General features: G+C 52.4%; 1 protein-coding gene across 1 annotated transcript in view; it reads right to left on the bottom strand.

The window, feature by feature from the left end:
* FGF11 (fibroblast growth factor 11) overlaps positions 1-15988 on the bottom strand; it is a 41666-nt gene that overhangs the window by 15382 nt on the left and 10296 nt on the right. Inside the window, exon 2 of the mRNA XM_035135703.2 lies at positions 611-721. Coding sequence (XP_034991594.1) covers positions 611-721 — 111 coding nt within the window. The remainder of the gene's footprint in view (positions 1-610; positions 722-15988) is intronic.

The following is a 15988-nucleotide window of genomic DNA, read 5'->3' as shown; positions in this document are numbered from 1 at the left end:
ACCCCCAGATCCAGCCCCCTGGGGGAAAGAACAGGCAGGATTTAATTCACAAATGGGGCAGGGAGGGATATATTCCAAACCGAATGTAGGCAAGGTGGGGCCAGGATAGGCCATGACACCCCCTGCCCAAAAAAGGACCGAACCGGTGGGTGGAGGGCCCAAATATTTCTGCTTGGAGTGGTGAGTCGTTGGCCGACCCCCTGCATACCTGGCGGGGTTGCGTTACAGGGGGTTGGGCTGGATGACCTTTGGGGGGATCCCTTCCGACGGCACGATTCTAAGGCGCTTTCTTCCTTCCCTGACTCTGTGTTGCCCTTGCCGAACTTGGCAAGGAAACGCCCCGAGATCTTACGATGGAAGAAGAGTGGTATAGAATCCTAATAGTAAATGAAATAAATCAGGTGTTGGCTCTTTGGCGCCACCTGCTGTCCGGCTCCCTGCCGCCCGCCCTACCCCTGCTGGAAAGGGACTAAGCGGAAGCCCTCCTGCCCTGGTCTGTTTCCTGCACAGGTGTAGGGTCAGGCCTTTCTCCGGAGCTCCTGCCGGGGCTTTGGGCGACGGATGTCGGTCAGGCAAGGGTTGTTCCCCCTGCCCCGCCAGCTGCCCTTACTGAAGCCGTTGGTGTCCTCTCTGGTGCCATCAATACTGCCGTCGGGGTGGACCTGGAGATAATAGCCGTGCCTGCAGAAGAGTTTGGTGACGATGCCTTTCAGCTGCGGCTCTGCACCGGAACGGAGGTGGGAAAGCAAGCGAGACATGGTAAGAAACATTGCTTCCTGGGAGATACCTAGAGCCCTCTCCCCATGTGAACTGACGCGGACCCTCCAATCGCCACCTGAGACGTTTCTCTGTGTGCCCCCCAAGCTCCACAGGGAAGCCTGGAGGGTGGCGACGAGAGCGGGGCCTTTTTGGTGGTGGCTCCCTGTTTGTGGGATGTTCTCCCCAGAGAGGCTCTCCGGCAACCATCCTCACATCTTCATTCATTCATTTATTATTTTATTTGTATGCTGCCTTTCCATAGTTAAAACAATGCTCAAGGCAGTGTACAACATGACAAGATTTACATAACCAGCAACATAACAAAAAATAAAACACATCAAAAAGTACACAACCAAACAAAAAATGCAAAAACATATATTTTGGCACCAGTCGAAAACATTTCTTTTCCACCAGGCTTACTCTTCAGCCCCACTGAGATTTGAACCCAGGTCTTTGCAGGCTGGAACACAAAGCATTCTGCTGCAGAAGCCTCCCCCCTCCCATTCAGAAAACTGCAGAGGTGGGGGGCATCTGTGAAAACGAAACAAAAAACTGTACAGCACCTAGCACGACGCATTGCAATTACTGCCACGGGCATTCAGACAATCTATTAAAGCTGATGCAGGCCAGGCCTTGTCTGGTGTCCTTAGGTTTTGCCCTAAAGGTTTTGCAGCAGGACAATCGTGTCGCTTTTTCATTTTTCAAGCGGGACGTTCCCACCCTTCCTTTAGTCTCGTTGCCCCCACCACTGTGCTCCTCCGAAACCCACTCCAGCATGCCAACACGAGGCGTCCAGAACCGGACACGGCAACTCCAGATGGCTAGCTGATGGATGGCCACCCCAACTCGGCCCCGGACACACTGACCAGATGCTTGGACAAATCATAGAATCATAGAGTTGGAAGAGACCACAAGGGCCATCCAGTCCAACCCCCTGCCAAGCAGGAAACACCATCAAAGCATTCCTGACAGATGGCTGTCAAGCCTCTGCTTGTGTTGTTGTTGTTTAGTCGTTTAGTCGTGTCCGACTCTTCATGACCCCATGGCCTCCGCTTAAAGATCTCCAAAGAAGGAGACTCCACCACACTCCTTGGCAGCAAATTCCACTGCCGAACAGCTCTTACTGTCAGGAAGTTCTTCATAATGTTTAGGTGGAATCTTCTTTCTTGTAGCTTGAATCCATTGCTCCGTGTCCGCTTCTCTGGAGCAGCAGAAAACAACCTTTCACCCTCTTCTATACGACATCCTTTTATATATTTGAACATGGCTATCATATCACCCCTTAACCTTCTCTTCTCCAGGCTATGTGACCGGATGGGGAGCCAACTGAAATTAAATCCTTTGAAGACAGAGGTCCTCTGGCTGGGTCGGGATGGTATAGGGTTGGGGGACCAACTCCCTTCTCTTGCGGGGGCTCAATTAGTGCCAGTGCCTTCCGTTAAGTGTTTGGGTATAATCCTCGACGCCTCCCTTTCCATGGAGGCGCAGGCTGCAGCAACAGCCAAGGCGACATTTTTCCACCTGCAGTTGGTCCCTTCCCTTTCCCGCCCCAACCTGGCCACAGTGATCCATGTGACGGTCACCTCCAGGCTTGGCTACTGTAACTCGCTCTACACAGGGCTGCCCTTGAAACTGTCCCAGAAACTCCAGCGGGTGCAGAATGCTGCAGCGAGGCTCCTTACGGGGTCCTTGCCATGAGAGCATATTCGCCCAGTGCTTTACCAGCTGCACTGGAGTATGGCGGCAGGTTCAAGGTGCTGGTTTTGACCTTTAAAGCCCCCTATGCGGCCTAGGACCCTCGTACTTACAGGACCGCCTCTCCTGGTATGCCCCGCAGAGGACCCTCAGGTCCGTGAATAATAACAGCCTAAGGGTCCCGGGCCTTAGATTATCCTCCATCAGGGCCCAGGGCCTTCTCAGTGATGGCACCGACCTGGTGGAATGCTCTGTTCCACGAGACTAGGGCCCTGCGGGACTTGATCTCCTTCCTCTGTAAGACAGAGTTATTCCGCCTGGCCTTCAATTTAGCCTGATCCTCCATTCCTTTTTCCCTTCCCTTTTTCTATGAAGAAACCTTTCTGGGTCCCCACATGTAAATTCTTCCCCGGTCTTGCTGGCCTTATTATTATTATTATTTATATCCCACCCATCTGGCTGGGTTTCCCCAGCCACTCTGGGCGGCTTCCAACAGAAAAATAAAACGCAGTAATCTATTAAACATTAAAAGCCTCCCTGAACAGGGCTGCCTTCAGATGTCTTCTAAAAGTCTGGTAGTTGTGGTGGGTGTCCCTCTCTCAAGCCTTCTGCCTCCCCAGCCCAGGCTGCCCGGGTCCTGGGGACCTTTCCGCAAATGACACTGCGGAGCCAAATCTTGCCTGACGGGATCCTCCGAGCGGGGAGGACGAAGGTGAACGAGAGAGAGGCACCCATAGTTGTCTCCTGACTTTCTGCGCATGCCTCAACTCTTCTCTCTGGGCTGCCAAATTCCTGGAGGCCTCTGGAGATGATCTCAGGCATCAGGGCAGAAGACAGTCGCCCAGCTTAATAATAATAATAATAATAATAATAATAATAATAATAATAATAATAATAATAATATATTATTTATACCCCGCCCATCTGGCTAGGTTTCCCCAGCCACTCTGGGCGGCTTCCAACAGAAAAATAAAATAAAATAATCTATTAAACATTAAAAGCCTCCCTAAACAGGGCTGCCTTGAGATACCTTCTAAAGGTCTGGTAATTGTTATTCTCTTTGACCTCTGGTGGGAGGGTATTCCACAGGGTGGGTGCCACTACCGAGAAGGCCCTCTGCCTGGTTCCCTGCAACTTGGCTTCTCGTAGTGAGGGAACCACCAGAAGACCCTCGGCACTGGACCTCAGTGTCCGGGCAGAACGATGGGGGAGGAGACGCTCCTTCAGTTATACTGGACCGAGGCTGTTTAGGGCTTTAAAGGTCAGCACCAACACTTTGAATTGTGCTCGGAAACGTACTGGGAGCCAATGTAGGTCTTTCAAGACCGGTGTTATGTGGTCTCGGCGGCTGCTCCCAATCACCAGTCTAGCTGCCGCATTCTGGATTAGTTGTAGTTTCCGAGTCACCTTCAAAGGTAGCCCCACGTAGAGCGCATGGCAGTAGTCCAAGCGAGAGATAACTAGAGCATGAACCACTCTTGCTAGACAGTCTGCAGGCAGGTAGGGTCTCATTCTGCGTACCAGATGGAGCTGATAGACAGCTGCCCTGGCCACAGAATTGACCTGCGCCTCCATGGACAGCTGTGAGTCCAGAATGACTCCCAGGCTGCGCACCTGGTCCTTCAGGGGCACAGTTACCCCATTCAGGACCAGGGAGTCCTCCACACCTGCCCGCCTCCTGTCCCCCACAAACAGTACTTCTGTCTTGTCAGGATTCAACCTCAATCTGTCAGCCGCCATCCATCCTCCAACCGCTTATACCAAGCTTATACCAAGAACAAACTTAGTTGGTCTCTAAGGAGCTACTGGACATTTTTTTTTTCCAATTTTTATATATATTTTGAACGCATCAGACCAACATGGCTACCTACCAGAATCTACTGACTGCTGCTTTTATCCAAATTACTTGGCTGGAATTTCCTTCTTTTACTGACCATATGGACCCGCGGGGGACTTGCACCCCGACGAGGTGGGCTGTGGAGTAGTCTCTCGCCCCGGAATTTTTCCGCCTTAAAAGGTAAAGGTAAAGGACTCCTGACAATTAAGTCCAGTTGCTGAGGACTCTGGGGTTGCGGCGCTCATCTCACCTTACTGGCCGAGGGAGCCAGGATACAGCTTCCGGGTCATGTGGCCAGCATGACTAAGCCGCTTCTGGAGGAACCAGAGCAGCGCATGGAAATGCTATTTATTGCATATTCCTGCGTATAAGACTACTTTTAAACCCAGGAAAATCTTCTCAAAAGTCAGGGGTCGTCTTATACGCTTGGTCGCAATTCTTATACGGCGAGTATATCCCAAACTCTATATTTTAACTGGAAAAGTTGGGGGGTCGTCTTATACGCCCAGTCGTCCTATATGCCGGAATATACGGGCACCTTCCCATCACAGCGGTACCTATTTATCTACTTGCACTTTGATGTGCTTTTGAACTGCTAGGTGGGCAGGATCTGGGACAAAACAACGGGAGTCGGGGGATTCGAACCGCAGACCTTCCGATCAGCAAGCCCTAGGCTCAGTGTTTAGACCACAGCGCCACTACCTCATTAGCATGTCAGAAATGGGGAGGGGTATACAAGGGACGCGGGTGGCGCTGTGGTCTAAACCACAGAGCCGAGGGCTTGCCGATCAGACGGTCGGCGGTTCGAATCCCTGCAAAGGGGTGAGCTCCCGTCGCTCTGTCCCAGCTCCTGCCCACCTAGCAGTTCGAAAGCACGTCAAAGTGCAAGTAGATAAATAGGCACCACTACAGCGGGAAGGTATAGGGACCCAGGTGGCGCTGTGGGTTAAACCACAGAGCCTAGGGCTTGCTGATCAGAAGGTTGGCGGTTGGAATCCCTGCAAACGGGTGAGCTCCCATCGCTCTGTCCCAGTTCCTGCCCACCTAGCAGTTCGAAAGCACATCCAAGTGCAAGTAGATAAATAGGGACCGCTCCGGCGGGAAGGTAAATGGCGTTTCTTTGCGCTGCTCTGGTTTACCAGAAACCGGCTTAGTCATGTTGGCCACATGACCTGGAAGCTGTCTGCGGACAAACGCCGGCGCCGCAACCCCAGAGTCGTCCGCGACTGGACCTAACGGTCAGGGGTCCCTTTACCTTTTATACAAGGGTTACACGAGTTCAACATTAGGTCACTTTATCAGAAACCTTTCCCAACACCTCTTAAGTCCCTATCACTGAAAGAACAATAAAACTCTTTCCACATCTCTGCCCTCAGGACTTGTCTGGAGATGGGCTTTCAGAACACCTGACTTGCTCAACTGCCTTTGCAGATGTCTCTTGTTGCCCCCCTGGTCACTCCCTGGGTGGGGGCCGTGAATGTACTCTCTCTCAGGCTTGGGGAATTATGGCGGGATGCCCTGTTCATGGAGGGAGGGGGAGCCCAAATTCACCTTTCTTTCAGGGTTAAAATGGCCTTGGAATGAGGAGAGTCGGTTAAAATGTGGATTTTCTACGAATTTCTGAAGCTAGGTATCTTCCTTGCGCTCTCAAGTCGAAAGGACACAATCAGGCATAACATTTGTAGTAATTTCCGTAACAACAACAACAACAACAACAACAACAACAACAACAACAACAATAATAATATAATTCCCATCAGACAGAAGAAATGTGTTGGGCTATAACCTGGGGAGGTTGCGACAATTAAAATGCAGCAATGCTATTGAAACGCAATAGTGCACAATACAAAAATAAAATAAAAATCAAAACCATTTAGAACCATAAACACAAGGCGGCTCCTCAAAACATTCACCTCAAGTGTCTCTGAGGGTGGAGGAACTCCGCCGATTTCAGCACCTTGTTCTCACAGTGGCCAACCAGATGCCCATTATAGGAAACCCACAAGCAGGATTCGAACACAAGACCAACACTCTCCCCCCTCCAGCAACTGGGATCCAGAAGCATCGTCGTCTCCGACCATGGAGGCAGAGCCGAGCCGTTAGAATTTGTCTAACCCTCTTTTAAAGCCTTCCAAGTCGGTGGCCTCCTGTGGCAGGGAGTTCCACGGTTTAACTCTGTGCTGGCTTCCTTTTATCTGCCCTGAATCTTCCAGGGAGAATTAGGCTGGGAGAAACTCCCCTTTAGAAGAGGTCCCTTGGTCCTCCAGCTTGATAGAAATTTAATCGTTGAGGTTTAATAACACACATACCCAAAAAACACAAAACCCTACGGACGCGAGGCGCGATTTTTGCACAAAACGAAACGCACATTTGAGACACGCACAGAGCAGCCCAGCCGATGCCTCTTAGGACATCTCTATTCCGAACAGATCTCTCCCCCCACATTCTTGGCCTGCTTCAAGCTCAGAAAATCAGTCTTTTTGTTCCTCTGCCGCTCTCCCTCCCTCCCTCCCTCCCTCCCTCCCTCCCTCCCTCCCTCCCTCCCTCCCTGCCTTTTGACAGGCCTTGGAAATAATTCACGAGCCATTACAGAGCGAAAGGGGTATATTCTGGGCTCCAGCATCTGGGATATGACAACACGCGGAAAAGACTCTTAAGCAAATTATACTTAGGGAAGAAAAATGGGTCCCTTTTAACGAGACGCAGCGAGAGATTTCCCGTTCCATCAACGTCGGGGAGATTTGAGCATTTTAATTCTGCTGCTTCTCTTAAGAAAAAGGGGAGGGCGAGAAATCTGGGGACGGACTCAGATCTCCCCAGAGAGCAAGATGGAAAGAAGAAGGGGTCTGGGGGCTGAGTTTTAGGGGGGGTTGTTTCCTGCATTTGTTTTTGGGTTTTTTAGGGTGCAAAATCAGGCTTGTTCCAAAATAAACAAATCACAATTTATTTGGAGTTAGGGCAAGGGGGCGCAGGACGCCTGGGTTCCCTGGAGGGAAGCTCAATCTATTTTTTTAGTGGGGGCAGACAGTTGGATTTTGCCTCCCATGGTCATTTAGTCCCCCCCCCCCGCTCTATTTCCCGCAGGCAAACGTCCCATCGCAGTGCTGAATCAGTCTAGTTGTATATGAATGTAATCTTTTTAAGTGGTGAGATGTCCACACTTCTCAAAGGCAAGTTGGCCCAGCAAGGGATGAGCTGCAGATTTCCAGCAAAACACCTCCCTCCCTCTCCCTTCCCCATCCATGACTCTGGTTTTTTTTCCCGCCTGCGGCTGATAGTGCCTCTAGGGGGGCTGGCGATTCTCCCTCTAACACCCCCCCCAAAGATAATTAGCAAAGCAACTCAAACAGACAGCTCCTTATTCATCATCTTCTTCAGCCTTCATCTCCAGGTCTCCTGACCGGTGTGACATGCCCATTTCACACACGGGGACAACCGAGGCCGAGAAAGAATAACAGAACTGTGGAGTTCGAAGGGACCCCTGAGGGTCATCAAGTCTGACCCCCTCCCAACCCGTGCAGCAATCACAGCAAAAGAATCTCTAGCAGGTGGCCAACCTCTGTTGAAAAATGGAGTCCACCAGCTTCCACCTAGCTGAGCATCCTGTTCTCAAAGTGGAAAACCAGATTCACCTCCCCTCAAAAGAAGCCCATATTCAGGACCCAGTAACAACAATGTTCGAATATATGAAAGGATGTCATATGGAGGAGGGAGAAAGATTGTTTTCTGCTGCTCCAGAGAAGCGGACACGGAGCAATGGATTCAAACTTCAAGAAAGAAGATTCCACCTAAACATTAGGAAGAACTTCCTGACAGTAAGAGCTGTTCGACAGTGGAATTTGCTACCAAGGAGTGTGGTGGAGTCTCCTTCTTTGGAGGTCTTTAAGCAGAGGCTTGACAGGCATATGTCAAGAATGCTTTGATGGTGTTTCCTGCTTGGCAGGGGGTTGGACTGGATGGCACTTGTGGTCTCTTCCAACTCTATGATTCTATGATTCTAATGGTCATTGATAGCTTTCTCCCCCTCCATGAATTTGTCCAATCCTCTTTTAAAGCCATCCGAGCTGGTGGCCATTGCTGCCTCTTGTGGCAGGGAGTTCCGCAGTAGAACTCCGTGCTGCGTGAAGTCTCGTCTGCCCTGAAATCTCCTATCCTTCAGCTTCATTGGGTGGCCCTGAGTTCCAGTACGACGAGAGAGGGATAAAAACTTTTCCTCTCTGCTTTCTCCTCGCCAGGTATAATTTTATACGCCTCTCCTCTTTCGTGCGTTTTTTAGCTAAAGCAAAGAGTTCTGAACGCCGTCACCTTTCCTCCAAGGGGAATTGCTCCACCTTCTCCATCACTTGTGGTGGTGCCCTTTTCCAAATCTTTTCCAGCTCTGCGATATCTTTTTTTTCTTTTAGCGCCAGAACTGTACTCCAAGTACAGTCGCGCTGCAAATTTGCAAAAAAGGCAGCATGACATTTGAAGTTTCTCTTCCCGATCCCTTTTCGAAAGGGAGCCTGTGATAAGCCCTGGGTTGTGGTAGGACTGGAACTCAGAACTTCACAAGAGCCCAGCTGCTAGATCAGGCCAACCAGATGCATTGCAGAACTGTGGCGGCGTTGGCAGGGACCCCCAAGGGTCATCGAGTCCAACCCCCTGCAATGCAGGACTCGGGGAAGTCTGCGAGCAGAACTCTCTCCACAACTGACGTCTTCAGGGCCGCAACGTGAGAACCGAGCAACAACGACGTGATGTCACGGGGCAGGCCCTGGCAATGTCAACCAGCGCAATGCGTTGAGCATTAACCTCCGTTGCCGAGAGTGTGCCACCCAACTCCTTCCTACCACTGAGCCCTGGAGACGGAGGTTAATAGGGAAGGCACCCCAGAGAATCTATGCTACCATTTCCAACCTCGGCTGAAGCTTGCAAGATGCACCCCCAGTCTGCTGAATAATAACGCTGTGGGATTTTGGGAGGGTCAGTCTGAATGATGCCCCAGGGTCCCCGTACCCAGCAAAGGTTAGAATCCAAGAGGGCCTTCTATTGCTGAACTAGCCAGACAAGTTTCTTTGTAAGACAACGACGGTTTAGCTGTAATGTTCGAAACTCAGATATATCAACATCAACTAAAACAAATTCAAGCTTCAAGGGAAATATTTCAGGTCCTTCTCCAAGTGACATTTTGCTTTCCCCATATTGATTCACCTACTTAATTTATAGCGCTGCCCCATAGCAGAAGGACTCTAGGAAGTCAGGGGGGTGTAGTGGCTGGACTAGGGACCTGGGTTCGAATCAGGAAGTTCACTGGGTGATCTGAGGCCAGCCACAGCCCCTTCACCCACCTCACAGGGTTGTCGGAGAGCCTAGCGAAATGGAGATGTCCGTCGGCTGGCAACCAGAGATCTCCACATGGTCGCCACGGGAACCGCGCCAGCCGCAAGATGCCCCTGGGGGGATCTCAAACACTACCCCGCCCCCCGGTGATGTTGCGGCGACGTCATTCAGCGTGACGTGTTGAGCATTTGCCCCATTTACCCCCATCGCCGAGAGTGTGCCACTCAACTCCTTCCCGCTTCTGAGCTCTGGAGACGGAGGTTAATGGGGAAAGGGCAGGACACCCCAGAGATGCTATCATCTCCAACATGGGCTGAAGCTCGCGAGATGCCACCCCCAGTCTACTGAACAATACTGCCGTTGGTTTGAGGCAGGGCCCGTCTGGATGATGCCCCAAGTCCCTCTCGATTCTCGGGGTCCCGTACCCAGCAAAGGTTAGAATCCAAGAGAGGATTCTATAGCTGAACTAGTTTCTTTGTAAGTCAACAGCCTGAGCAGGCCACCCAAGCGCTCTCCTCAGCACCCGAAAAGAACGATCCAGCTTGACAGAGCTGCAAATAAGTGGGGGGGGGCACCAGGCCTTTCTCCCAGCCCCCTCTCCTAGTGCTTAGGTCGGAGAGCAATAGTCTGAGTTTTGGGTGTGAGTTGAGCCAGAAACCAGGCTGGGAGCTGGAGACACAGAGACCTTAGAATCATAGAATCGTAGAGTTGGAAGAGACCACAAGGGCCATCCAGTCCAACCCCCCTGCCAAGCAGGAAACACCATCAAAGCATTCTTGACATATGCCTGTCAAGCCTCTGCTTAAAGACCCCCAAAGAAGGAGACTCCACCACACTCCTTGGTAGCAAATTCCACTGCCAAACAGCTCTTACTGTCAGGAAGTTCTTCCTAATGTTTAGGTGGAATCTTCTTTCTTGAAGTTTGAATCCATTGCTCCGTGTCCGCTTCTCTGGAGCAGCAGAAAACAACCTTTCTCCCTCCTCTACATGGCATCCTTTAAAATATTTGAACATGGCTATCATATCACCCCTTAACCTTCTCTTCTCCAGGCTAAACATGCCCAGCTCCCTAAGCCGTTCCTCATAAGGCATCGTTTCCAGGCCTTTGACCATTTTGGTTGCCCTCTTCTGGACACGTTCCAGCTTGTCAGTATCCTTCTTGAACTGGGGTGCCCAGAACTGGACACAGTACTCCAGGTGAGGTCTGACCAGAGCAGAATACAGTGGTATTGCTTGCTCCCTGATGGACCCTAAAACTGAGAATAACCGAGAGGCAAGATCTTTTGGGGGTGTAAATGCCGCGAAGCCCCACATCTTAGGCTCGGGTTGTACATATGCGTCAATGTACAAACCGTATAACCTAAAGACACCACAGTCTCCGCTGACCTTCGTCCCGAGGGGAACCAAACGCCAGGTAAGCGCAGGGAAGTCGGGATTCGCTCAGAGATTGGTGCTGCGTGGAAGAAGGATAGTGGTAAAAATTTAAAGATAATCTCGTGTGGCCCCTTCTGGAGATTCAAGCCCTCTCCCCCGGGAGGGGGGCAGATGAACCCCCAGCCCCGGGGTGTCTGTTTGGCAAACCTTTTCCGTTGCCACCAACATTGTGGGTGCAGAAAGTAGGGCCCACCCACCCAGGCGTTTCCTGCCTGTCTCTGTCTCACCTCTTCTCTCCTTCCTCTCCCTTGTCACACTCCCTCACTCTCCCTCTGCATCTGCAGAGAGAGGGAGAGGGAGAGAGAGGAATAATATACTGTACAAGGTTACACAGATGCAGAGGTGCCCACAGGAGGCGGGAGGGAGAAATCCCTAGGTTTGGGGGGGAGGCAGAAAAGGGAATCTGTTGAGAGGGCATCCCCCGGGGAGAGCAGAAGGGTGGGGGGTCTGAGATTTGGCCTGGGTTAGGGGGCTTGTATTGTGGCAGGCTGCAAAATCAGGGTGCGGGGGGGAAGCTTAGCAGCCCGGGTGTGTATGTGTCGTATGGTTTCGGGTTTGGTGGGGACCCCCAAAGGTCATCCAGCCCAACCCGCTGCAATGCAGGAAGTACAGCCTTGAGAATCCCTGGCAGATGGCTGTCCGGCTTCTGCATAAAAAGAGGGGCTGTGGGGACCCTCAATTGCAGAATCCTAGAATTGTAGAGTTGGGTAAAAGGTAAAGGTAAAGGGACCCCTGACCATTAGGCCCAGTCGTGACCGACTCTGGGGTTGCGCGCTCATCTCGCATTATTGGCCGAGGGAGCCGGCGTATAGCTTCCAGGTCATGTGGCCAGCATGACAAAGCCGATTCTGGCGAACCAGAGCAGCGCACGGAAACGCCGTTTACCTTCCCGCTGTAGCGGTTCCTATTTATCTACTTGCATTTTGATGTGCTTTCGAGCAGGAGCTGGGACCGAGCAATGGGAGCTCACCCCATCACAGGGATTTGAACCGCCGACCTTCTGATCAGCAAGCCCTAGGCTCAGTGATTTAACCCATAGTGCCACCTGGGTCCCCTGGGTAGAGTTGGGAGGTACCCCCAAAGGTCATCCAGTCCAACCCCCTGCAATGCAGGGAAATGCCATGGAAAGGGAGCTAGCGGGATTTTGGTGGAGAGAGGCATGATTGGCACCCGGGAGATTGGTTCCTTGGGGGGCCAGCAAGGCGGAATCGGGAGGGGGGGCAATTGTAGACGGACACATCAAACAGGCTGTGATTTGGGGGAGCAGGGCGTGTCATCGAAAGGTAACCAGGTTCTGTGATGTTAGGATGTAATATCGAGGGGTTCAGAAGAGTTTGTGGGTTTTGTTGGGGGGGGGGCACAGATACAGCGAGCAGGCTGGGCTCAGAGAGGCCCATGAGGACTAGAATATTGGGCAATGTGGGAGCGCGGCTATCACATCCAGTATATTAAGGGAAGAGATGGGATGTGATTATAGAGATTTTTTGGGGGGGGGGATGTTGCAGTGGGGGGGGCAGAGATTCTTTTTCAATCAGGGCTGAGGACGGAAATATATGGCGCGCAGTGGAAGGAAGAGAGAAACCATGGGGATAAATTTATCCGGATAATTATTCCCTTCCGTTCTTCCTACATAGCAGACGGTTCTTAAATACACAGACGCGGGGTCGTCTCTCTCTCTCCACCCCCCCACCCCTCCACGCTTCTTCCAACAGCTTTGCAATCTCCCTTCCTCTCATAATGTATGCAGATATATTTAAATGGGTTTAATTTATTATAATAGCCCTGGCTGCCTTTGCAGCATGGCCTGGAGCATACAGGGGGGAGAGTGATGGGAGGATGAAGAAATAAAGGGTTGAGATGTGGTTCCTGTGGCATTTTGGGGGGATGGGGGGGAGTTTGCTGCTAAGGCGAGAGGGAGGCAGGAGAGACCTCGGGCCTGACCTTGTGGGGAGGGCAGTGGGGGTGTGTGTGCCCCCAATGGATAGGGAAAGAGGAAAAGAGGGAAGCCTTTCGCAATGGGGCAGGGAGGCCCAGCCGTGGTTCATGGACCACGCCTTCGCCACACCGTCCGAGAGACTTGGCACACGCCACCGAGTGAGGCATCCATCATGTTTATATCCCAATCTCCGAATAAGTTCCCAAATAAAAACCCGCCGTCGTCGTCGAGAGCTCCGGCGAGGGAGCGCCGTGGCGGGTTCCCTCCGAGCCTCCATAAATATATTTATTCCTGGCAATAAAAGCCGCGTCCCTTTTTTTAGACGCCTCGAAAGAAGATCGTTTTCCCCGATGAGGAAGCCGGAAAGTGCCCGCGAGGTGGAAACCGATACCCTCTCAGGGAGGCCTCGGGCCTGGAGGGTGGTTCCCCCAGCCTGACCGCAGAGCCGGGAGGGAACCGCAGGTAGGGGGGGGTCCTCTTTTCCCACCCCACCCCAGACGGCTGTGTTACGGGACCCACCCTGCTCTTGGCGTTCCGGATCGGGGGCTTTGTGGCGTTTCCTTGAGCACTTCCACCCGCTCGAAGGCCTGAGGTATTTCAAAAGCCGCCCTTGCCCGACATGGGGCCGGCTCACCTGTTGGGCAATGAAAAATAGGGGACATTTGTCCCTCGCTCGGTTGCGTGGTTCATTTGCGACTGCGGTTAGAAGAGTCAGCCCTGGAGGGCGGCAGAACCGGTTGTGGAGAAAAGAGGGTGCAGACAAGAGCGGGGGCTGCGAGAGCCACCCTCAAAGATCTGAAGGGCTGCCCCATGGAATCATAGAATGATAGAGTTGGAAGAGACCACAAGGGCCATCCAGTCCAACCCCCTGCCAAGCAGGAAACACCATCAAAGCATTCTTGACATATGCCTGTCAAGCCTCTGCTTAAAGACCTCCAAAGAAGGAGACTCCACCACACTCCTGGTAGCAAATTCCACTGTCGAACAGCTCTTACTGTCAGGAAGTTCTTCCCAATGTTTAGGTGGAATCTTCTTTCTTGAAGTTTGAATCCATTGCTCCGTGTCCGCTTCTCTGGAGCAGCAGAAAACAACCTTTCTCCCTCCTCTATATGACATCCTTTTATATATTTGAACATGGCTATCAGATCACCCCTTAACCTTCTCTTCGCCAGGCTAAACATACCCAGCTCCCTAAGCCGTTCCTCATAAGGCCACGTTTCCAGGCCTTTGACCATTTTGGTTGCCCTCTTCTGGACACGTTCCAGCTTGTCAGTATCCTTCTTGAACTGTGGTGCCCAGAACGGGACACAAGGTCGAAGGTGGAGGGAGATGGTCTCCTACTGTTCCGGAGTGGAGGACCCAAACTATAAGGGGTTCAAATGACAAGAAAGGAGATTCCGAATGAACATGGTGGTGACAGTGGAACATGGCACAGCACACTCTCCTTCGCTGGAGTCTTTTAAGCAGAGATCGGGCGGCCATCTGTCAGGGGGTTCTCGAGCTATGGCTCCTGCATTGGAGGGGGCTGGACTGGATGACCCTTGGGGGTCCCTTCCAACTCTAAAATTCTTTGAAAATGAGACAGTGGTGGTGGGTGGGTTGAGAAAGGCAGAACCAAGAAGTTGTGCCCCCTCCACCCCCCCAGGAAGAGCAGAAGAAGGGAGAACAGGGGTTTCGCCTGCGTGGAAACAGCTTGCAGATTCTCCTTTCCAACCCAGCTGGGCTCCCCATGAACACCATATATGCAGAAGGCCGCTGGTGGTTGGCGAATGCTTGTGGAATCCTAGAATTCTACAGTTGGCAGGGACACCTGAGGGTCATCCAGCCCAACCCCCTGTATTCAGGAATCGCAGCAAACAAATGCCAGGCAGACAAACGATCCAGTTTCTGTTGAACCCTTGGCCTGCTTAGCTCAGTAACGTTCAGACTGACCAGCAGCAAAGGCTCTCCAGGGTTTCAGACAGGGCGCCTCTCCCAGCCCTACCTGGAGAGATGACCACTAGGCATGATGTCCATGCTCTGCCTCCACGGTCAGAGGCAAGCCATGCCTCCAGATCCCAGCAGCTGGAAACTGCAGGAGGGGAGAGTTGGCTCTTGTGTTCCAATCCTGTGTCCAGGTTTCCCTATAGGATGCTGGGCCTGATCCCTCAGGGAACTGAACCGGGCGCCTTCTACACTCCAAGCAGCTGTCCCCCCCACCCCCACCCCACTGAGCCACAGACGATTGCTTCGGTGAACGACCCTGACAACCCCAGATAACGGAAACAAAACCGGATACCCGCGTGCTGAATGAACCCGGGTCTGATCCAGCCGCGGCCATACTGACGCGAGGGCGCCAAAGTCTCTGCCCCAGGGAGCTTACAACGCACAGGAACGAGGAAGGAAGAAGGCGGCTTCTCCATTGGCCGGTAAATCTTTTCAAGTTTTGGGGGGCTCAGTTTGAGGTTGCTATGGGGTGGAGTTTTTTGGGGGGTGGGGTGTAATATGCAGGGAGGAAAGTGGGGTGTTGTGGGCCGAGGGTGGCAGAGAGAGTCTGTGGGGCTGAGTTTTTGGCCCGCTCCCACGGCAAGCGTTGTTCTGCCAGCTGCAAGGACACCACAGGGTAATGAGTTGCAGGCCGGGAGCCAAGAAATCAGCCGAAGAGGAAGGGAGGGGAGGGGAGGCAAGGCAAGCAGAGAGATGTTCTGGATCACAGCTTGAAGCTGGCACTGCTACAGGCAAGTACCCAATGGGGGGACGGCGGCAAGCGACTCGGTGCTGCGGGCGGGCAGGGAGATGCAGAAAGAGAGGGTAGGGAATTTATTATTGCAAGGATCACACCAAAGGACGGGGAAGCCCAGCATCCTGTCTCCGACAGTGGGCACCCCAAGCAACCCAACAGCAGGCCTCCTTGCCCACTCTGCCTTGCAGCCGCGGAGACCCGCAGGTAGACTGCCTCTTGACATGGGGGTGCAATTGAGCGCTCTCCTCCGGGTATTTGCAATAAACCCCACATCTCCAGGCTGCGG

The sequence above is a fragment of the Zootoca vivipara genome, chromosome 13 (assembly GCF_963506605.1).
Source record: "Zootoca vivipara chromosome 13, rZooViv1.1, whole genome shotgun sequence".
Classification (NCBI taxonomy): domain Eukaryota; kingdom Metazoa; phylum Chordata; class Lepidosauria; order Squamata; family Lacertidae; genus Zootoca; species Zootoca vivipara.
This window is presented reverse-complemented; position numbering and strand designations above follow the sequence as displayed.